We start from the raw sequence: 22,712 nt of genomic DNA, 5'->3' as shown, positions 1-22,712 counted from the left end.
TGAAGTCGGCTGATGCTGTCTGCGCTTTAGAGGGTGACCTGTTGACTCTTGGAAGTCTGTTTATAATTTCAGATGAACATCTCGTAATCATAGGCACACAAATCTGGTTTCAAATCACGATCTTTAGGACTGACTGTCTGCATTTTCATTTCGCAACAAATGAAATGTGATGCTTTTATTTAGATAGTGTTGTCAATACCCGGTTAATCACTATTCTTTTTCTTTCCTAGACACTATGTCAAAAAAGGCTTTCATCACAGAGGTACGTTCCTTTATCACATATCAAGAATATCTACTATTAGACTGCAAGCAAACCTGTTCATGTAGGGAGTGCAGGTTGGTGGTATCTCATATTTTTCTTTTTATACCAGATGCCTTCATCGTCAGGCCAGCCGGCTCATGGGAAGAAGATCGGCCACAGGGGAGTGGATGCTTCAGGAGAAACCACATATAAGAAGGTACATTGCGCCGAATCAGTTTAAACTTTTTCTAGATTCGATATTGATTCCATTTAAAATATATTATTTAATTATTTATTTTTCAATGTTTTATATTAGCTAATATTTTATTTTTATTTGGACATGCTCATGTCCTCTCTTTTTACATTTAGATTGTTTGCCGCCATCTAACGCTAACCTAAAATTAGTTCAATCAGTTTTAAAAACTTTGCTAGATTTGATATTGATTCCATTCAGATTATTTTAGTTACTTCTAGGGACACACTTCATATATATCGGTATCATATCAGTCAATATTAGTTTTTTTTTAATGTTTTCATTTTTTAACTTTTCAATGTTTTATATTGTATATTTATGCTTATTTTCTCTCTTTGCATTTAGATAACCATTGCCATCATCTCACACTAAGCTAAATTTAATCTATAAAAACACTAATAATTTAATAACACAGTGAAATGTAATCTTTAGCAAATCTTAAGATGAATATCCATTTTTCATACTGTATATTTGATTTTTGTAAAGCCTAAATTTACTTTAGCATTTAAAACAATTGATATTAGTTTGTCCTTATTTTTTAATTTTTTAATTTATGTAGACAAAATAGTGTTGATTTTTTAAAATGTAACATTTACCATTTAATATATAAACATAATTGCATATAATAATAATAATAATATACAAACTAATTATTGGTTTATCTGTATCAACCAGAACTGTAATATTGCAAATAAGCTAGATCTGCAGAAATGTGGCACTAGGCGACATCAGAACAAAAAACGATCAATCTCTGGGTTAATATTTAAGAAAATATGTCTCTAGTCATTTATATCTTTATCTTTTTTTTCAGACCACATCTTCAGCACTCAAGGGGGCCATTCAGCTTGGGATTGGCTACACAGTTGGAAACTTGAGTTCTAAGCCTGAGCGGGACGTCCTAATGCAGGATTTCTATGTGGTTGAGAGCATCTTCTTCCCCAGGTGAACTATCTGTCTGAGGTTAAGTGTGGATGTAAAATGTCACATGAAATAAATGATCTTCTCCTTGTTCTTCTAGTGAAGGGAGCAACCTGACGCCAGCCCATCATTTCCCAGACTTCCGCTTCAAAACCTACGCTCCCGTGGCCTTCCGTTACTTCAGAGAGCTCTTCGGGATACGGCCGGATGACTATTTGGTGAGAAATATAAAGGCTAGTTTTTTATAATACATGCTTGGATTTATTCAGGACCACTGAAGAATCACTCAACCAGAATTCATCTGTATCTATATTTGTGTTCGACTTTAGTATTCGCTCTGTAATGAACCACTGATTGAGCTGTCCAACCCGGGAGCTAGTGGCTCAGTCTTCTATGTCACCAAGGACGATGAGTTCATCATCAAGACAGTTATGCACAAGGAGGCGGAGTTTTTGCAGAAGCTTCTTCCTGGATATTACATGGTGAGTTGCTGTACTTTGCATTTTAAATGCATTTTAAATTGGGTTCCCAATGTCCGATCCCGATATCTAGAGAACAGGGTGTATATATATTATACAATACATAATAACAGGTGCTTATATAATATTACTGCATTATATAACATTTTATTGACAGAAAATCATATGTAGTCTACATAAAACTAGTCAAATGCTTATTTTACACAATATTTAATTTATTTTCAAACTGACACAGTGGTGAACTAATATTTACAGTCGTGTGAAAAAGTGTTTGCCCCCTTCCTGATTTTTTTTTTTTTTTTTTTTTTCTGCATGTTCGTCACACTTTAATGTTTAAGATCATCAAACAAATTTAAATATTAATCAAAGATAACACAAGTAAACACAACATTCAGTTTGCTGTATTTGGCCGTGCAGTCTTTTGGGCGGCTCGCCAATGTATTCGATTTCTCTAATACATAAAATAAGGAAGCTTGACCAGAGTTCTTGTGGGGAGAAGAATTTATTGAAGGTAGTAGTGTAGCACAGTTCTTCAGCAGCGATGTCAGCGTGGCAGCCTTCACAATATCTTAACCCCAGAGTTCTGTCTGTGGGACAGAACTTTATACATGAAGCCAAAAGGGCTACAACAATAGAACACTGTTAGGACCTCCCACAGGAGATCGATCTACCCTGCGATCTACTCTGAGCAATGCCGTTTTGTTTGTCATTCACACCCATCAGTTGCTATGGGCCATATGTCTGTAAGGTTCACACCTTACAAACAGAGACAGTTGATATCACTAATACAGCCTTCTACTTTTTATGTTTTTAAGCTACAATAAGTTCACAGTAAATACACAGTTTATGTTGTTATTTTGTTACTTTTTGTGAAACTACATATCAGTAAGATAACGGTTATTTACTGATTTTTTGTGTTTTATTTTTCGTTAATTCTGACAATAAATTATCAGTTGGCCAGAACACAGATAATCGTTGGCCAGAATTTTAATAGTGTGCATTTTATTTGAAAATAATGGTCATCCAATGTGTATTTTCAATGTCAATCAAAGTCACCTTAATTTATATCGGGCTTTATACAATATAGATTGTTTCAAAGCAGCTTTACAGTAATAACAGGAAAATGATGCATTTCAGCTGTTGTTCAGCTGAAGTCAGTTCAGTGTTGATTCAATTCTGTTGTAAACATTATCAATTATTAAATTAGTTCATTTCATCTACAAGCAGTTCTGCAGAAAACAGTGATGCCATCGTCCAGCTCTGTTCAGTTCTCATACAACAGCATCAGTATTGTTGAATATTAAGTGTCTTCAACTAAGCAAGCCAGAGTTCGACAGTGGCAAGGAAGGAACCCAAATTCCATCAGGTGACAGAATGGAGAAAAAAATCTTGGGAGAATCCAGGCTCAGTCGGGGGGCCAGTTCTCCTCTGGCCAACAAACAAACACTGTGTGATTTATGATTCAGGCAGCATCACATGCCAATATCTATAGAGCAGGGCAATAAATACTGCATGATATAATAGTTCAATGATAGCAAACAAGATGTAGCCTAGATAAAATGACTGAAGTAATTATTTTACACAATTTTTAATACATTTTAGAGCTGACACAGTTGCGGGCTAATATTTATTGCCAAATATCAGCCGATTATCAGCATGGCCAGTGTTTTTTAGAGACCTCTGCTATTTACATTTTTGAGCTACAATAATTTCACAGTAAATGCGGAAGTTATGCTGTTATTTGTTGGTCTGTTATTACTCTTTGAGAAATAATATATTGGTACATATCGATTATTGACTGATATTTTTTTTTTTCCCACAAATTTTTACATTTTATTTTTAATAAATTTTGACTATAAATTATTGTTATTGGCCATAACATGAAAAGGGTCAGTAATATCATTATATAATATCATTATATCATCAACTGTAATATCATTATATGCTTTTTGAAATTAAAGGGTTAGTTCACCCAAAAATGAAAATTATGTCATTAATGACTCACCCTCATGTCATTCCAAACCCGTAAGACCTCCGTTCATCTTCAGAACACAGTTTAAAGGGATAGTTCACCCAAAAATGAAAATTTGATGTTTATCTGCTTACCCCCAGAGCATCCAAGATGTAGGTGACTTTGTTTCTTCAGTAGAACACAAATGATGATTTTTAACTGCAACCGTTGCCGTCTGTCAGTCAAATAATGCTAGTGGATGGGAACTTCTACTATAAGAGTAAATAAAACTTGCATAGACAAATCCAAATTAAACCCTGCAGCTCGTGACGACACATTGATGTCCTAAGACAAGAAACGATCGGTTTGTGCAAGAAACCGAACAGTATTTATATCATTTTTTACCTCTAATACACCACTATGTCCAACGGCATTCATCACTCGATTCGTTTGGTCTGATCGCGCTCTGACAACGGCAGTGATGTCTAGCTCTCATTGAAGCATAGGCGCGAGACATCACTGCCGCTGTCAGAGCGCGATCAGACCTCACTAACCCATTGATGTCACATGGACTACTTTGATGATGTTTTTATTACCTTTCTGGACATGGACAGTCTACCGTACATACATTTTCAATGGAGGGGCATAAAGCTTTCGGACTAAATCTAAAATATCTTAAACTGTGTTCCGAAGATGAACGGAGGTCTTACGGGTTTGGAACGACATGAGGGTGAGACATTAATGACAGAAATTTCATTTTTAGGTGAACTAACCCTTTAATGGTTGACCAATATTGGTTTTCAATGTCCGATAAAATGTCTAGAGCAGAGTGGCTGATGGTTAATATAATGCTGATAATTATGATTCAGTACATGATATAATACAATATATTGATAGAAAATGAGATGTAGCCTTTATAAAATTACTTTACATTATATTGTCTCTCTCTCTCTCTCTCTATGTATCTCTATGTATATATATTAGTTTTTCTGCTACAATAAGGTTAAGCAAGGCTAAAATACACAGTTTAAATTGTTTTTCTGTACTTTTTGAGAAACATGCTTTCCAGCCTATTATCACATGCTGTCACAAATCAACCACCTGGTTAAACAACAACACTGCCGATTACCCAACAGACTATTTTGAACTAATTTCTCCCCTGAGGTGATTTGTCTGCTATTTACCTGAATAACAAAATAAATTACACAATTAGCATTTAAACCGTGCTTGTTCCAGCTTTCTGTCTCCATTGGACCAATTCAGTCCACAATTTAAGTACAAAAGGGTTTGGTTTCCAAGAGAACATGAGTTTTTCTTTCAGTAGATGATGCCTAAATGGGTTCTCAGTGTCAGCAGAGTCTGACCAGTGACCGGCTTGGCTTGTTCCATCCATTCAGCTGGAGCTAATGAGCCCATGAATAGTGACGGATCAGTTGTTGTTCAGCAACAGTGCTGACCTTGGTCAGTTCGCCTACAGAAATCTGTCTTTAACAATGTCTGGCTCTTTTCCTCTATCTGTTTCTCCTCTTTGATCACATCTTGTAGGACATGTCACCTTTGGGAAGGTGATGGTCGTTGCACAAAGCTCCTCTACTTCATTTTGTGCAAGGAAAAGGCAGAAAAGTTGTTATTTGCTGAATATCTCATTTATATTTTTCGCATTTAAACTTGCAAGTTCGTCAAACATGACGCAGCGAATTTTGGAGCACAAAATTTCAGTATCGGGTGAATAAATGATGACAGAATTGTAACTACTCCTTTAAAGAATAAATTAATTGATTACACAATGCATATAACCTACAAATACTAATACAGTGTTTTTCCGCAGATTTGTACCACTGCATGGATGACTTACATTTGAATATTAGTTCTCTCTGACTGGGCATTTGATTTTTCAAATGTTTGTTTTCCTGCAGAACTTGAATCAGAATCCTCGAACCTTATTGCCCAAGTTCTTCGGTCTGTACTGCGTACAGTCGGGTGGGAAGAACATTCGAATGGTGGTCATGAACAACGTTTTGCCCAGGGTGGTGCGCATGCACCTCAAATACGACTTGAAAGGATCCACCTATAAGCGACGGGCCTCTAAGAAAGAGCGGGAAAAGGCGAAGCCCACATTCAAAGACCTCGATTTTATGCAGGACGTACCAGACGGTCTCATGCTTGATACAGACACACACAGCGCTCTGGTCAAGACGTTACAGAGGGACTGTTTGGTAAGTTCTGTACAGTGTGCTGGTGTCTAGAGTGGATGTGTGAATGGGAGCAAATATTGATGTGGTTTTGGTGTTTAGGTCTTGGAAAGCTTTAAGATTATGGATTACAGTTTGCTGCTGGGAGTTCACAACATCGATCAGGCGGAGAAAGAGCAGCAGATGGAGGGATCTCAGGGCAGCAGTGATGAAAAGAGGCCGCTGGCACAGAAGGCGCTCTACTCCACTGCCATGGAGTCCATACAGGGAGCGTCGGCCTGTGGAGAGGAAATTGACACTGATGACACGTGAGCGGCCGATGATTTGATACATATTAAGATATTAAAAAGATATTTTCAGATGCATCAAAAATGTATGATGAAGTAATAGGGATGCAATGACAAAATCCCAGCTGTTATTATTTTCATGTTATTGCCCATAACCAATAAATTTAATTCTATACTATTTTGATACAATTTTTTTCCTTTTTAAAATTGTTTTAAAGACTAAAAAAAAAAAAAACTTTTCTGGATAAAATCAAGCCTCTTCCTGTTAGATACCCCGTTTCATTTGGAATTTGGAAGGTAACATATTGCAAACAACAGATTCATGTTAACTAACCAAAAACGCAACTTTTTAAAAGTAAACAAAGACATTGTTTTTGTTTTTGTTTTGTCTTTTGTTTATTTTGTGTTTTGCTTTTGTGTATTATTTATATCCTATTTTTTTATTTTGTTTGTTTTTATTTTGTCTTTATCAGCCATTTTTTCCTTTTGAAAGGAAAAAAGATTTAGCTAATTTTAAGAAACACTTTTCACACTACAAAAATCGTTCCATTGACATCGCATTTTGCTGCATTCCAAAGTTCAAGTTTGGTGAACTCTGACCTGCAAATTTGTATCACGTGAAGACGTGTGACCAATAGAAGATCGTTAAGCCATGACTTGACTTCTTAGCTAAATTAAAAGAATGCACATTTTTTGCAGTAAAGTGGAAACTTTTTATTTTTTATTATTTGTTATATGTTGAATTTATGTTTATAGAAAAGATGCCACAGAGTTATATCATGACCATTGTAATTTGCATAGAAATTCAGCTTTTTATAAGTGAACAGAGACATTTTTTTGCTTTGTTTTCTTGTGTTTTGTTTTATGTTTTATTTTATCTTAGTTATTTGGATTTTATTTAGTATTTTTATTTTGGTTTTATTTAGTTTTTTTTAGTGTTTCCTAGCAGTTTTTTAAGATTTTGACAACTTCGGGAAACACTTTGAAGTAGGGATGCACCGATACCAGTATCGGTATCGGGCCCGATGCCAAGCTCATGTACTTGTACCGATACCTCATGTGACGTAACTGATAGAATTTTCTGTGCACAGAGACACCGGCGGCAGCAGCAGAAACAATGTCAGCCTCAGAGGTGTGGAAATACTTCAAAATTAATGATGACAACCCACACATTGCGAACTGCATGCTTTCAATCACAATTCGTCATCGATTAGTGAAGGCGGGATAGGCGGAATCGCGCTAATGACACAGACCAGAAGCGCTCTCTTGTGCGCTCTCTCTCTTTCTTGCGCGTGATCCCAGTTCTCTCAGACAGCGCGCGATCAGTTCTCCTTGCGCCTGAATCGTCAAATGCACACATTGTTGTCAAAATGTCCATCGTGTGGAGTATCTCACGTAAATACAGTCGGTTATGGCTTAAGTGGACGTAAACAGGTGGGTGAAAACAGGATATGTGTCAGTATCCATTGATTCGTCTTAAAGCGACCGTAGCCTATATTTGTCATTAATGTTAATAAAACAACAAAAGATGTTAAATAAATGTATACATGGTAAATAAACCTACTGTATCTGAAAAACAAGTTTATTTCATTTGTATCTATATAGTATTTGTTGTATTGTTTGTAATTTGTTTGTAAATTTCTTTTTATAACAACAATTATATATATTGGTAATTATGCCCTTTGAAGGTCATTGGACACTGTGAAATTTTTGTTCTTTAAGTTTGTGATAAGCACATAAAAATTATTACTTTTTTTTTTTTTTTTTTGAGTAATAATAAAGAAGCTATCCTACATTCATTAGTCTCACTGTGTTGTGCTATCGGTATCAGCGGGTACTAGAAAAAAAGTATCGGTACTCGTACTTGGCCCTTAAAAAATGGTATCAGTGCATCCACTTTTAAGCACTATTGCAATTTTGTTCCCAAAGGTATTGCTAAGCATTTCATTTTAGTATCTAGCAAGGTTTAGACTTTAGGCCCTGAAAAACTTACATAGTCATTTGTTTTCTCATGTTTTTTTCCCTGTCAGGATGGGTGGCATTCCTGCAGTAAATGGAAAAGGAGAGCGGCTGTTACTGTACATCGGAATAATCGACATCTTGCAGTCTTACAGGTGCTTGCGTCAACCTCTCGACTCATGTCACTTATGATTTACATCATGAGGCGTGCGATTCATTGCTGCCAGTATGATTTCAAAGCACCATGGAGTGACTTTTTTCTTTTTCTGTTCAGGTTAATAAAGAAATTGGAGCATACGTGGAAGGCTCTAGTCCACGATGGGGTGAGAATTTTATTGAATTTCAATGGCTGTTATCTAGAAAAGACCATTTAAAATATATCAGCATCATTGTTCCATGCAAGTCGCTCCATCTCTTGTCACTTTGGATGAAAAACTTTGGCCAAGTTAACATCCAGCTGTGTTTTGAGACTCTGTGGTCTTTGACCTTCACTGTAATTCTTTCTACTTCCTTCATTTTTATATTAACAATGCAGAATCTGCTGCGGTACGTTAGCATGAATGGAGTTTAGTGAGAATTATGGGGTTTTGGAGGAAATGCTTGTAAAATGTGCACTAATTTGGGACCATGTTTCTCAGAGGATGTGCCAATTGGGCTATTGCTGGATATGAGACGCACATGCACATAACACACACACACACACACACACTCATTTTCTCCTCAGCTAAGCTGTAAATAAAGGAAATTTCTCCAACCCTGCCTATGACGCATCAGTCTATGCCATACTGTGAATGGCTCAAGATTCATTTGCATGCTAATTAAGTTATTTATAGTCCTAGAGCTGGTATATCATATATACCAACGTCAGCTGGAAGTGTTAACTGGTGTCTTCATGAATAATGTATGTTGAACTGGAAACCTTAAGTTTGACTTAAAGGGAACCTATTATGCAACATTTACTTTTATAAGGTGTTTGAACACAGATGTGTGTGTAAACAACCGGCCTGTAATGGTAAAAATCTACCCACTTTTTTTATAATTCCCATAAATCATAAACAGTCTCTAAAAAAGGGTGTTTCCAGATTTCCTCACGTGAATTTTTTTTTTCCCAAACCAGTTCAGCAGAAACTCCGCCCTGCAGCTGATTCTAAAGATTTCATTGGTCATCCCTAAACCTGTCACTCTAACCTTAAACAATTAAAATTAGCCGCAGGGCGGGATTTCCACGTAACTGGTTTGGGGGGGGGATGACACGATTTCGGCCAACTCTTACGTAAGAGTGGGGAGAAGCCCCGCCTATGACTGGTGACGATCTGCCATATTAGCATAGATACCACCCTGAGTGAGCCACAGCAAAAAAAAAAAAAAAACATTGCAAATGTTCTGTTATTGGATGTACCAACGAACATAAGTCTCCATAGACTTTCGGCATCTGAGCTACTGAGGACACCGTGATTGAATTTCTTTTATGAAGGAAATGTGCAGAAGAAAGTCGGTAAAGTGTTATATATTTGCACATATATTTTTACTGCTTCACAAACGAGGGTCATTTCAACGCTGGATTTACACAAAAGATTAACATGACAGTACATGCTAATCGATGAGTTGAATCAAATTAACTCTACAGCAACTACATAAATTTATCCACTAACCATTCAGAAACGTCTAGTTTCGTTCTAAAAGTTGTAACTTCTTCCTGAGTCTCTCCATCAGTGTCCGATTCCTGTTCGAACATGTAAGGCTGAACACCGCTACTGACAATTTCTTACATTTTGTCTGCGTGAGATTCTCCAGTTTTGTTGTTTTTGAGTATCTTAAGCACGAGCTGTTAAAGCTGCGCCCTCTTCTGGAAAGGGGGTCGGGAGCAGCAGCTCATTTGCATTTAAAGGAACAAACAAAAATGGTGTGTTTTTGTTCACACCCAAATAGGGGCAAATTTCACAAGCTATAATAAATGATGAACAGTATTGAACTGTAAGTTTCCATTTTGTCAACTAGAATAAGAATGAACTGTAGCTATTCAGATGTATTCAGATGGTTCACTTATTCGCTCTCTCTTTCACTCTTCAGGACACAGTGTCTGTTCACAGACCGTCTTTCTATGCGGACAGGTTCTTCAGGTTCATGAGCACTACTGTATTCAGAAAGACTTCATGTGAGTGAACTGATTCTGAGTTGAATTTATAATACTGAATCACATAGATTCATTTCATGTTCTGTGTGAAGAATTAATGATAAGGTAATAGGGACGCATCAGTTTTAAAATTCTGACAGATAAGCTGATAAATATTTATTGTAATGACTGGTAATGACTGGTATTTGGGCTATATAAATGAAAAATAAAACAACAAAAACTAAAATGAATCATTTTAAATGCTTCAGGTTAATTTAGGCATCACAGCATAATGTAGAAAATGAAAATGGTTATTTACTTTGAGATTCTTAAAGATTACATATAACGGTGTTATTATTTTATTAAATAATTCGTATTTTTAAGAGATTTTTGAGTGTTAGATGATGGCAAAGGTAATCTAAATGTAAAAAAAAAATGAAGCACACAAATGAAATATTCTGTACCTATACGTTTAAAAAAACTGTAATATCTGCCTATAACCATCCCTATAAAAAAAGTACTTTAAAATGTGCTAAATTAAAGGGTTAGTTCACCCAAAAATGAAAATTCTGTCATTTATTACTCACCCTCATGCCGTTCCACACCCGTAAGACCTTCGTTCATCTTCGTAACACAAATTAAGATATTTTAGTTGAAATCTGATGGCTCCGTGAGGCCTCCATTGGGAGCAATGACAATTCCTCTCTCAAGATCCATAAAGGTACTAAAAACATATTTAAATCGGTTCATGTGAGTACAGTGGTTCAATATTAATATTATAAAGCGACGAGAATATTTTTGGAGCGTCAAAAAAAACAAAATAACGACTTATTTAGTGATGGCCGATTTCAAAACACTGCTTCAGGAAGCATCGGAGCATAAATGAATCAGCGTATCGAATCATGAATCAGATCGCGTGTCAAACTGCCAACGGCTGAAATCACGTGACTTTGGCGCTCCGAACTGCGGATTCGATACACTGATTCATTTGTGCTCCGAATCTTCCTGAAGCAGTGTTTTAAAATTGGCCATCACTAAATAAGTCGTTATTTTGGTTTTTTTGGCGCTCCAAAAATATTCTCGTCGCTTTATAATATTAATATTGAACCACTGTACTCACATGAACTGATTTAAATATGTTTTTAGTACCTTTATGGATCTTGACAGAGGAAATGTCATTGCTCCCTATGAAGGCCTCACGGAGCCATCGGATTTCAACTAAAATATCTTAATTTGTGTTACTAAGATTAACGAAGGTCTTACAGGTGTGGAACGACATGAGGGTGAGTAATAAATGACAGAATTTTCATTTTTGGGTAAACTAAGCCTTTAAATATAAAAAAAAGATTAAAAAAACAAGATTTATATTTTTAGTAAAATTTTAACCTTAACCCTAATGAAAGAAATGACAAACTTCACCTACTTTCATGATGCTAATCAAAGACATTGAAACTATTTTTAATATTTAAATGCATTTGTAAACCTGTTTCTTTCAGCGTTAAAATCCTCTCCATCAAAAAGGGGTCGTGGGGGTCTAGCCGCAGCCAAATATGGCGGGCCTGGAGCGGCCTGGTCGGCCAGCCAGCTGCCGTTCGTGAGAGACGAAAACATCTATGACTTGAGAGGAGCCCGTAGCTTCCCCACACTGGATGATGATGGTAAACAATATGCGAAATACATTCTTCATTCTCAACCTTGAGGACTCATTGGTTTTAGTCACATATTTAAATTCTGCCTGGTTTCAGGTCGGGCCGATGTGCTTCCCTGCACCCCTCCCTCATTCGAGGAGGCCACCACAGCCTCCATCGCCACCACGCTCTCCTCCACCACCTCTCTGTCAATCCCAGAACGCTCCCCCTCGGACACCTCCGAACAGCCGCGCTACAGGTAAGACCACGTCTGTGGCTCTGTAATATTCCAGCGTAGCGGCTACAATAAACTCTCTGTTCCTTCCGTACAGGAGACACACCCAGTCCAGTCATGAAGAAACGTAAGTAAAACAGAGCCATATGTTGTGTTCATGTTGACTAACCTAAAAATACTACTTTTTAAAAGTGAACAAAGAATTGTTTTTTTCTTTTTGTTTGTTTTTATGTATTTTTTGGCTTGCGTTGCATTCATCTTATTTATTTTCTTCTGAAAGGAGTTAGCCAACTGGACTACTTGGACTTTTGAGGGGGGTTATGTGTGTGTGTGTGTGTGTGTGTGTGTGTGTGTGTGTGTGTGTGTGTGTGTGTGTGTGTGTGTGTGTGTTTTGTTTTTACCTAATTTTTTTATTTATTTTTTTTATTTAGTCTTTATCAGCCATTTTTCTTCTGCTTTATATACGATCGCTTTTTGCGATGAACAAACCAAAATTATTCTGAACAGACCGAGTTTATGTTTCATTAGCAGACTTTACAATGTTTGTGTCCCTCTTGGGCTTGATCTTGTTAATGGAAGGGGAATGACTTGTTCTTTGTGATGTTCGTATGGTTTAGCTGAGCCCTCTGCTGGTGTTGTTGTAGAATGCAGGATGAGGACCAGCAGACCATCACAGTGGAGGTGGAAGTGGAGGGAAGATACGACAGCGAGCCCACCCTCGTGGCTCCCCAGGTATCGCCGGAGAACAGGTACGCACTAAAAACTGAGAAACTACCTGCACAGATATGAGCACTTATTATATATTTACTTTTCAACACTAGATATTCTTAAACATGTGTAATGGAATTAAGGGCAATGATTTAAATGCAAACGCACGGTGTCGCTGAATGAAGAGCAGTGTGGATGTAAGATCAGGGGTATCATGGGAATGAGGAATTAGACACCTGCTCAAGCTCCTCATAGTGATGGCAAAACTACACCATGGAAACTGCCACAAAGGAACATAACCAAACAGGAAGTGCTTAATCACACTGGCATTAAGTAACCAAACGTTTTTGTGCTTGCCAGGACCACTGGCAATATAAGAAATAGTACATCCAAAAATATAATATAATATAATAACTTATTAATATAAAATAATTATATAATTTAATATTATTTATTAAAATCTACTGTAAATAACTATAAAAATGTGCTGCTAAGTAACAAATAAATAAATAAGTTGAAGTCCTAAAATTACTAAAACTAAAATAAAAATAAATTAAAGCTATAGAGAAATAATTTTTAAAAAACAAAAACTAATAAAACTGACAAAAGCACATAAGTTATTAATCAAAATATTATTAAAGGTGCCATCGAACATTTTTTTACAAGATGTAATATAAGGTGTCCCCAGAATGTGTCTGTGAAGTTTCAGCTCAAAATACCCCATTTTTTTTTATTAATTTTTTTAACTGCCTATTTTGGGGCATAATTAGAAATGCGCCGATTCAGGCTGCGGCCCCTTTAAATCGCATGCTCCCCACCCCCTCCCGAGCTCTCGACTCTATCACTGCTTAAACAAAGTTTACACAGCTAATATAACCCTCAAAATGGATCTTTACAAAGTGTTCGTCATGCATGCTGCGTCGGATTATCTGAGTATTGTATTTATTTGGATGTTTACATTTGATTCTGAATGAATTTGAGGCTGTGATCCGTGGCTAACGGCTAATGCTACACTGTTGGAGAGATTTATAAAGAATGAAGTTGTGTTTATGAATTATACAGACTGCAAGTGTTTAAAAATGAAAATAGCATTGTCTCTTGTCTCCGTGAATACAGTAATAACCGATGGTAACTCTAACCACATTTAACAGTACATTAGCAACATGCTAACAAAACATTTAGAAAGACAATTTACAAATATCACTAAAAATATCATGTTATCATGGATCATGTCAGTTATTATTGCTCCATCTGCCATTTTTCGCTATTGTTCTTGCTTGCTTACCTAGTCTGATGATTCAGCTGTGCACATCCAGATGTTCTGTCCTTGTCTAATGGCTTGATCATGGGCTGGCATATGCAAATATTGGGGGCGTACACCCCGACTGTTACGTAACAGTCGGTGTTATGTTGAGATTCACCTGTTCTTCGGAGGTCTTTTAAACAAATGAGGTTTATAAAAGAAGGAGGAAACAATGGAGTTTGAGACTCACTGTATGTCATTTCCATGTACTGAACTCTTGTTATTTAACTATGCCAAGATAAATTCAATTTTTAATTCTAGGGCACCTTTAAATACTATAATAGTATAAAAATGATACTTGAATAACACTGCATACAACAAAAGCATGACCAGGGGCTGTCAATTGGACAAAAAAAGCATCATAAAACTACAAAAAAAAGTGGCCCATAAGATGTAGGCTCTATATTCCAGCTCTTCTGAAATCATTCGATAGTTGAAGACCAAATTGTATGTTTTATTCACTAAAAATCTTTAAATAATTTTTGATTTCACTTTCTTTTCCACATGTAGTGAAGCTCCAGAGACATTTCCAGAAGCCTCGTCCTCCTCCGTCCCAGCAAGCCCCAGGATAGTCGTAGAATCTGACAGCGCCAGTCAGGCCTCAGGCTGTACAAGTCGTGCCTCTGTGGATGAGGATGATGATGTGCCAATTACAGACATTTATTTTGTAAGCCCTTCAAACTCATCTGAATGAAAAATGTGTATCAAAAAATGCATGAGAACCACCTAATGTCAAAGCATAAAAGAACATAATCAGATGTGTCTGCACTGCAAAACATCATTATTTTTGTCTTGTGTTCCAGTGAAAGTATCTAAACATCCTTAAAATGTGATAAATTTACTTAAAAAACAAAACAGCCATTGCATTAAGATATTAAGATTTATTAACAGAATAAATCTTGAATTAAGTTTATTTTTGTAACGCATTATCAAATTTTTTTCTAACTATATTTAGTTAGGTTTATAGTTAAAAATACGAGAAAAAAAATTACTAATGCTGTAACTAACTTTTTTGACATATTCTAAGTTATTTATTTATTTGATTGATTGAAGGATGTTCATATATTTTTACTGAAATACAAGGATGATTGCCTGGGTCATATTTTATTTTTGAAAGAAAAAATAAACTATATGTTGCATAAAGAAAAATGAAGAATATTTTAGAACCAATAACATTTTTTTGCATTATTTTTATGACAATTATGAACATTCCCCCAATTTTAACAATATCATTAAATATCATGCTCAGTATTGCCATGCGAAAAACTAGGAATTCACAATATATATTGGCCACCATATCAGTATTGGCCGATTATCTCATCATTTTTAATGTTATCATTATCGGCCCAATAAGAAAATTTGGCCGATATATTTAAGCCGATAAATAATTTATTATTTCGTTCAGCTGAAACGCTTCAGATGCGCACTGTTCACCATGATGGTTTTGAATTGCTTGAAATATGATTGGAATCACTTCAAAAAAAGGAAAATACAGTTAAGTTCAACATGTAAGTCTGTCATATAAGCTACATAAAATTATAATGAAAATACTATAAAAAAATGTTGTGAATTCTTTGTTTGCCCGTGTTTTAGCGGCAGGAAGAGCACATCCACAACGGAGTTACACCTTCATGACATGAAAAAGTGTATTTGTGTATATAACTGATAATATAATTTAATTTGTGTATATATCTGATTTATCTCATATAGGTTGCGTTTGATTAAGAATTAACATGAGCTTACCGGTGATCATCTTTAGCTTCAGCACACGCAGCTCAAGCAACGATGCACAACATTAATAACTATGATTGGTCATATACATAACATTATAAAGAGAACAGCATTTTAATAAAATGTTGTGAATTCTTTGGGTTTAGTTACCATCTTTCAGCCAGTAACCGGGAAGAGCGCATTCAGGAGTTAAACATTCTGATTAGCATGCATCTTAGTTCAAGTTCACTTGTGCATTCGCATCATTTTGTGCAGATATAAATTGTAATATTATGTTTATGTTGTATAAATATATGATTAATCTTATATAAGATGAGTTTGAGTTAATAAATTAACCCACTAACAAAGCCCTTCAATTTCCCAGCGTTCATTAACTCTTCAGCTTCAGCGCACGCAACCCAAACAGCGATGCTTTTTAATTTTAGATGCCTTATTTAGGCATTATTTTATTTATTTGTAAGGCAGTAGATTTGGTTTGTTTTGATAAAGAAAGTTGGCCATAGGAGTGTAAAATTAATTTTTAAAACACACTGGTTCAAACTAGGATACTGTATATGTTTGATTTATGTTTAAGTGCTTGGAACATGGCTTTTAATGGTGAGACTTTTGTTTTTGTAATCAGGCTCTCAAAAATTATATAAAAATTTGGATTTCAATTTATCGGCCAAAATATCGGTTATCGGTTTTCAGATTATTGGTAAATTAACTTATTTACCAAGTTATCGGTATTGGCCAAATTTTCATATCGGTGCACCCTTTGAAAAAAACAAGAATGTATTATTTTAATTGTATGTATGTATATATTATGATACTATTTGATATACTTTTCATTTAATCTTTTTCATTTTTATTTAATAATAAGAAAAATCATGTTCAGAGCTCAGAAAAAATCTACATGCATTATGATATTGAGAATGAAAATGAGGTTTGTTTTTTAAATAAGGATATAATTGTCATGGAAATAATGTCACAATGATACTAAGAAAAGATTTTATTCTTTCTAATATTTTCTTCATGCAAAAATATATTCATTTTGGGGTTAAACATGACCACGACATGTTCTTGATAGACTTTGTGAGTAGTAAACAGTGCTAATGTGACCATTGTTGAATTAATGGTGACTAAAGGAAACGTCTCCAATACGGGACAGAAGACAGAATCTCACAGAGGGTCTCTGTTGGCACGTGGGTGGGTGGGTGTTCGTGTGCAGAGGTGTTAGGAGCTCCTTTGGCTCTTTATTTTTATCTTCAGTTTCTGTATGAATGGAAAAGACCCATTTAAATGAAGAGTCCTTTTGTTTATTTCTAAACGCTAACGATATCATTATGTGTGTGTTAACTTTGAAACACACCAATACAATGGACACATTCTGACCCATGAACGACAAAACAACTGGATGCATCCACGAGGATGATCATTATAATTTGTTAAACAGATTGAGGCCCTTAAACTCAGTTGTATGCTGAAAAGAGCCCTAGAGACACGCAAGCGCCACCTCTTGAATTATTCATCTATTAACACCCTGCACCAGCTGCTCCGTCACTCTTTCCTCTTATTAATGGAGCTGTCAATTTTTACAATTTTTAATTTATCGGCTGCTAAACTGCACTCCATCTCCTTGACTTTTTCCATTACCATTCTGCCATCTTTCATTATTTGTCTGCCGTCTCTGTCCATCTCTCTTTCTCTGCCTCTTGTAAGTTCTCTGATGGCAGCGTCTGTGTTTGTCAGCCCATCTCACACAGAAGAAGGCACAATGTAAGTTTTTATAGCTTAAAGCAGTTGAAACTAGTTTTAGAGGTAGTTTTAAAATTAATTGGCTCTAGCTAGCCTCTGAAGTTCACTGTTTTTTAGACTGTTCCCCCTACCCTTTGACTTAGAATTAAACAGGCTGTTTTTGTTACTGTACCTTTAAGACATTTTTTATCCAAATGAGCCCACCATAATAAGTTTGAAATTGTTTTAAAAGATTTGAGGTAAACAATTGCATCTGCTCAGTTTATACAACCATATATGTCGTCACAGTCTCAAAGATTACAGTACGTTGTTCCAACGTTGTGAAAATGTTTACATAGTATGGTTAGTACAATTTGCCATTATTGTCCACTTCAAAAACTGTTTCTAAGACACAGGAAACACAATCAGGTGACATAAAAAGACCAAAATCACTCCTTTATTAGTTAACTAGTTGCTAATGTGATATTAACAAGCTTTGTGCCTGTTTTATCAATGTACCTGGTCTTATTGTGCAAGATTTAATAGAAATGTTTAGAAAGATTTAAAGAATGTTTTATACACTGAAAAAAATGGTGTAAAAACTTTTTATTGTGAAAAATTGTGTAAACTTCACAATTAATTACAAAGAAACTTCAAATAACATAGAATTAAATGTGAAATTTTGAAGTAGACAGACTGAATTAGAACTTTGGAAAATAATTTTTTACAGTGTAGTCTTTGATTAAAATATAACCTTCTCTACAACTGAAATGACTTTTCTTGTTTGCTGATGTAATAAAAGCATGTGGGTGGGGAAAAAATAATAGTAGCCATAGCCAGTAATATAAATGTTAGTTTTTTGCTATTCAATCAAATCCTGATGGATAAAATTCCTGCCCTGTAGTATTTCCTATTGATTATTCTGTTTGAAAATACTTGTGTTATATAGTACTAAAGTAAAACGTGTTGCAAATGCCGTATTTATATTGTCCTAACATTATAGTTATATTATAGTTTGTGATTCTGTTTTTCTTTCACTTCACTTCTTTCTCATTCGAAGTTTCTCTCTTTTTTGACTAACCAGATTACAGCTGTTGTTAATTCATAAAGTCTAGATTTTCATCTTTGGCTACAAAAATATACATTCCGATAAATGTATAGTAAACATTAGAATACTTTTCCAGTCTTATTAATGTTAACAACAAATCTTTTACTTGTTTTTCTGCGGGGCTGCACATGACATGCGGAAAAATATCGTGGCCACGAATTATTAATTTGTTCTCTCGTTTTAGTTAAATCATGGCCAAGAATTAAGAATTCATTCCTGCGACTTATTCATTCGTTCCCTCGTTTTAGTAAATTGTGGCCACGTTGAACTAAGTTGTTCACTCGTTTTGATTTAAAGGGTTAGTTCACCCAAAAATGAAATTTCTGTCATTGATTACTCGCTCTCATGTCGTTCCAAAACCCGTAAGATCTTCATTCATCTTTGAAACACAAATTAAGAAATTTTGATGAAATCTGAGGTTTTTTATCCTCCATTGAAAGCAACGAAATTACCACATTCAAGGTCCAGAAAAGTAGTAAAAACATTGTTAAAATAATCGACGTGACTACAGCGGTTCGACCTTAATGTTATGAAGTGACAAGAATACTTTTTGTGTGCAAAAACAAAACAAAAATAACTTTGTTCAACAATTTTTCCTCTTCACTGTCTGTCTGGTACGCAGTTGCCGCAGTGCTGCATTTACGTGTTTATGTTCATACGCTGTTTCATCACATGCATGCCTCATGCTGCTCACGTGAACAGCCGTCGAACAATGCTGAGCCGGACGTAACAGAATGACAGGGCAGAGACGAATTTGTCGAATAAAGTAGTTGTTTTTGTTTTGTTTTTGCACACTCATAGCTTCATAACATTAAGTTTGAACCACTGTAGTCACGATGACAATTTTAACAAGTTTTTACTACTTTTCCGGACATTGAATGTGGTAATTTCGTTGCTTTCAATAGAGGATGAAAAAAACCTCTCAGATTTCATCAAAATATCTTAATTTGTGTTTCGAAGATGAACATACAGTTTTGGAATGACATGAGGATGAGTAATTAATGACAGAAATGTCATTTTTGGGTGAACAAACCCTTCAAATCAAATCAAGGGAACAAATTATTACAACGTGTCCACGATTTAGCAAAACAAATATTATATATTTATTTATAATATATACATATTATATTGTGCACACAATTTACTTAAAACAAGGGAATGAATTAGTAAAACGTATTAGTAATTAATGGGAACAAATTGTTCATTCTTGGCCACTGTATAAAATTATTTATTATTTTTTTCACTGCATGTCATGTGTGAAGCTCCATATCTATCTCTAGCCACTGCATTTCTAATATTCCTCTCCGGCACTCTTGTCTTCCTGTCTGTCTTTCTTTTTCTCTGCATATTTCTACTGGCTGCCTCTGTGTGTCGCCATCCCTTCTGGCTCCCTCTGCTGTCTTGGTTGTGTACTGGCAGCCTCCAGAAGACAAAAGCTGGGTGTATTCTCCTCTGCACTTCGGCACAGGGTCTAAGACCCTTCCAGAGGACGAAGAGGAGAGTGAAACAGTAAGTGCGCACCGTGTCATGGTCGCCCTGGGTTTATAATTTTTGATACTGACAGCTGACGTTTATTCCTTGCACATTAATTAATTTACACCTAAGCCTCAGTATTCAAACACTGTTAATGTGTTCCAACAGTAATCAGACCTCAGGAGAGAGGAGCAGCTACAAGTTTTGGACTCCTCAGACTCGTCACGTTGTCAGGATGCTACTGTCGGAATTTTCGCAACTCCAGCTTCATTTTCATCGTTCTATCGCCCACTCCACAAACAACACCAAGCGAGTAGTAATACCAATGTCCAGATGTATTTATAAGTAAAAATTAATATATTTGTTTAATTATTTTATTTCGTTTAATTGTTTTGTTTTTCATTCATTGTCTAATTTACATACTGTGAGCGTGTTCTACGATTTGAGCTCTGGGACGCAAGACTCCTCCTAAGAGTGGGCTGTATGCTATTTTTTAATTATTATTATTATTATTATTATTCTTTTGGACTGTAGGTTATGTGACCTTCATTAAAAAAGAAAGAAGTTTTATAGTTAATTATGATTTATTTATGCTACTCTGGTTGTTAATGCACTTTGGTTATCAGGTAGCTTCGTTCCCTCACTGTTGAAAAAATACAAATTCATTTGTTTTATTTAAAATTAATCTGCATTGCAAATGACCCCAAATGGCAGTTCATATTGTGTTCCATTTCTGTTGCAGTCCTCTAATACTGATTTTAATATATATTCATCAGCTAGCAATAGTTCAAAGTTTGATTTATTTATTTTTTATACATTCTCCTATCCATAAAAGTTTTAATTACACCAAATTTTTAAATATGCAGATTCCCCCCAAAGTCATCAGGGCTGTAAAGATATGTTAAGCCGGAAGATGGGACCAAACTTGATATGTGGGAGGCCAAATATGTAAAACAACTTGTTACCATATCACAATCATTTCACTAGCAGAAGTTCAAAAATTTTAAATTAAATATGTATAGAAATTGTGTGTGTGCCTATGCATTGAGCGTGTTTGTGGGTTTGAGTAAGTGAGTGTATCATTTTACAATGAAAGTGTGTGACTGATTCTTATAATGTGCAGTGGCCAGTTGCTATTGATATTGCTGTTGTATCTAAAATAAAAAAGGCTACTGCAGCAATATATTTGTAAAGTGTAGCGCACACTTATTTTGGTTGCCTTAATTATTTTTTGCCAACCTAAATCCTATTGTAGTTATAAAATATTCACTGATTCAGTCTTTTTTTCTGGTTCACGAATGATAGTGTCTTAGAGAATTTGTATATAGATCTTTAAATACATATAAAATATATTTTAAATGTTATTTGAACTTTTATTTTGTATTTTATTTTACAAAAGATGTGCTATCCTAGGTCTACCCCCACCCACCCAATCTTCCAGCGTCAAGGACATGCGCCATTTCTTGTAAGTCTAGGCTTTCTTTGTATCGTATGTGTAAACTTTACAGTCCGGATTGTAAAGTCTATACGGTCTCAGACATACAACTGTATCAATCGCTTACTCTTCCAACAGTTGAGCTGTGTTTGTGTGTGTGTGTGTGTGTGTGGTCAAAAAGCTGTGTGCCCCCCTCAATATCAAGAGCATGACAAAACGTGAGTCTACTTACATCGATGTACAGCATAGACATTTATCCTACAAAAAGACCACAACCAATGGACCGATGTGTGTACATTGTTCAGACCCTTAAAATAAATACAACTCTTGATTCACAGTTTTCTTGTTGATTTTTTTTATTTTTTTTTTATTAGTTGTTTCTTGTACCATTCAGATTTTAACAGAAAAAAATATCTCAAATTAGATGACAAAAACTACAATATAACCATGAATTTTTGGTTTTGATTTGGTAAGTTTTACTATTTGAAAGATTTAAATATCTTTTGACCATAATGCAGCAACATAGTGTCGGCCCAGATCCGGCCCACATCTGGTCAGCATGTAAATCCACATGTTGACCAGATGTGGGCCGGATCTGGGCCACACTATGTTGCTGTTTGGGCAACTACAATAAAAGTTTTGTGTATATTTAAACATGAATGCCATTAAGTGAATTATACAAAAAAGCACTGGGAATTTTTGCTCTTGTCACTCCACTTCTGTGTTCTGAGCAAGTGGTAGACTCATTATAAACAAAATGTTATCATGGTCCTGCTGATTTAAGAACACCAGGGGTCTCATTTATAAAATATACATACTCACAAATTTGATCTTGGTGTGTATACTCTAAAAACCACGCCAACGTTCATGTTTATAAAAACGGACTGCATCCAAAACCACATACTTCTATAGAGACAGAGTGATTTAGGCCACGCCCACACCAGGAACAATCCAACCCTCTCCATTGACTTTGTATTGCGTG

The 22,712-nt window shown here is 35.5% G+C and overlaps 1 protein-coding gene across 2 annotated transcripts in view; it reads left to right on the top strand.

The window, feature by feature from the left end:
- Positions 1-22,067, top strand: part of pip5k1ca (phosphatidylinositol-4-phosphate 5-kinase, type I, gamma a) — a 34,398-nt gene extending 12,331 nt beyond the window's left edge. The window contains exons 2-18 of one of the 2 annotated variants that reach the window (XM_048165026.1): positions 231-262; positions 372-458; positions 1,306-1,436; positions 1,513-1,630; positions 1,742-1,894; positions 5,759-6,058; positions 6,137-6,342; positions 8,352-8,435; positions 8,555-8,603; positions 10,351-10,435; positions 11,890-12,051; positions 12,139-12,280; positions 12,354-12,383; positions 12,901-13,005; positions 14,778-14,934; positions 20,242-20,331; positions 20,464-22,067. In XM_048165026.1, the coding sequence (XP_048020983.1) occupies positions 231-262; positions 372-458; positions 1,306-1,436; positions 1,513-1,630; positions 1,742-1,894; positions 5,759-6,058; positions 6,137-6,342; positions 8,352-8,435; positions 8,555-8,603; positions 10,351-10,435; positions 11,890-12,051; positions 12,139-12,280; positions 12,354-12,383; positions 12,901-13,005; positions 14,778-14,934; positions 20,242-20,331; positions 20,464-20,466 (1,934 nt within the window). In that variant the 3' untranslated portion in view covers positions 20,467-22,067. The remainder of the gene's footprint in view (positions 1-230; positions 263-371; positions 459-1,305; positions 1,437-1,512; positions 1,631-1,741; positions 1,895-5,758; positions 6,059-6,136; positions 6,343-8,351; positions 8,436-8,554; positions 8,604-10,350; positions 10,436-11,889; positions 12,052-12,138; positions 12,281-12,353; positions 12,384-12,900; positions 13,006-14,777; positions 14,935-20,241; positions 20,332-20,463) is intronic. The other variant, XM_048165032.1, reaches the window with a different exon arrangement.
- The last annotated feature ends 645 nt before the right edge of the window (positions 22,068-22,712 follow it).

Source organism: Megalobrama amblycephala, linkage group LG2, assembly GCF_018812025.1.
Source record: "Megalobrama amblycephala isolate DHTTF-2021 linkage group LG2, ASM1881202v1, whole genome shotgun sequence".
Lineage (NCBI taxonomy): Eukaryota > Metazoa > Chordata > Actinopteri > Cypriniformes > Xenocyprididae > Megalobrama > Megalobrama amblycephala.
This window is presented reverse-complemented; position numbering and strand designations above follow the sequence as displayed.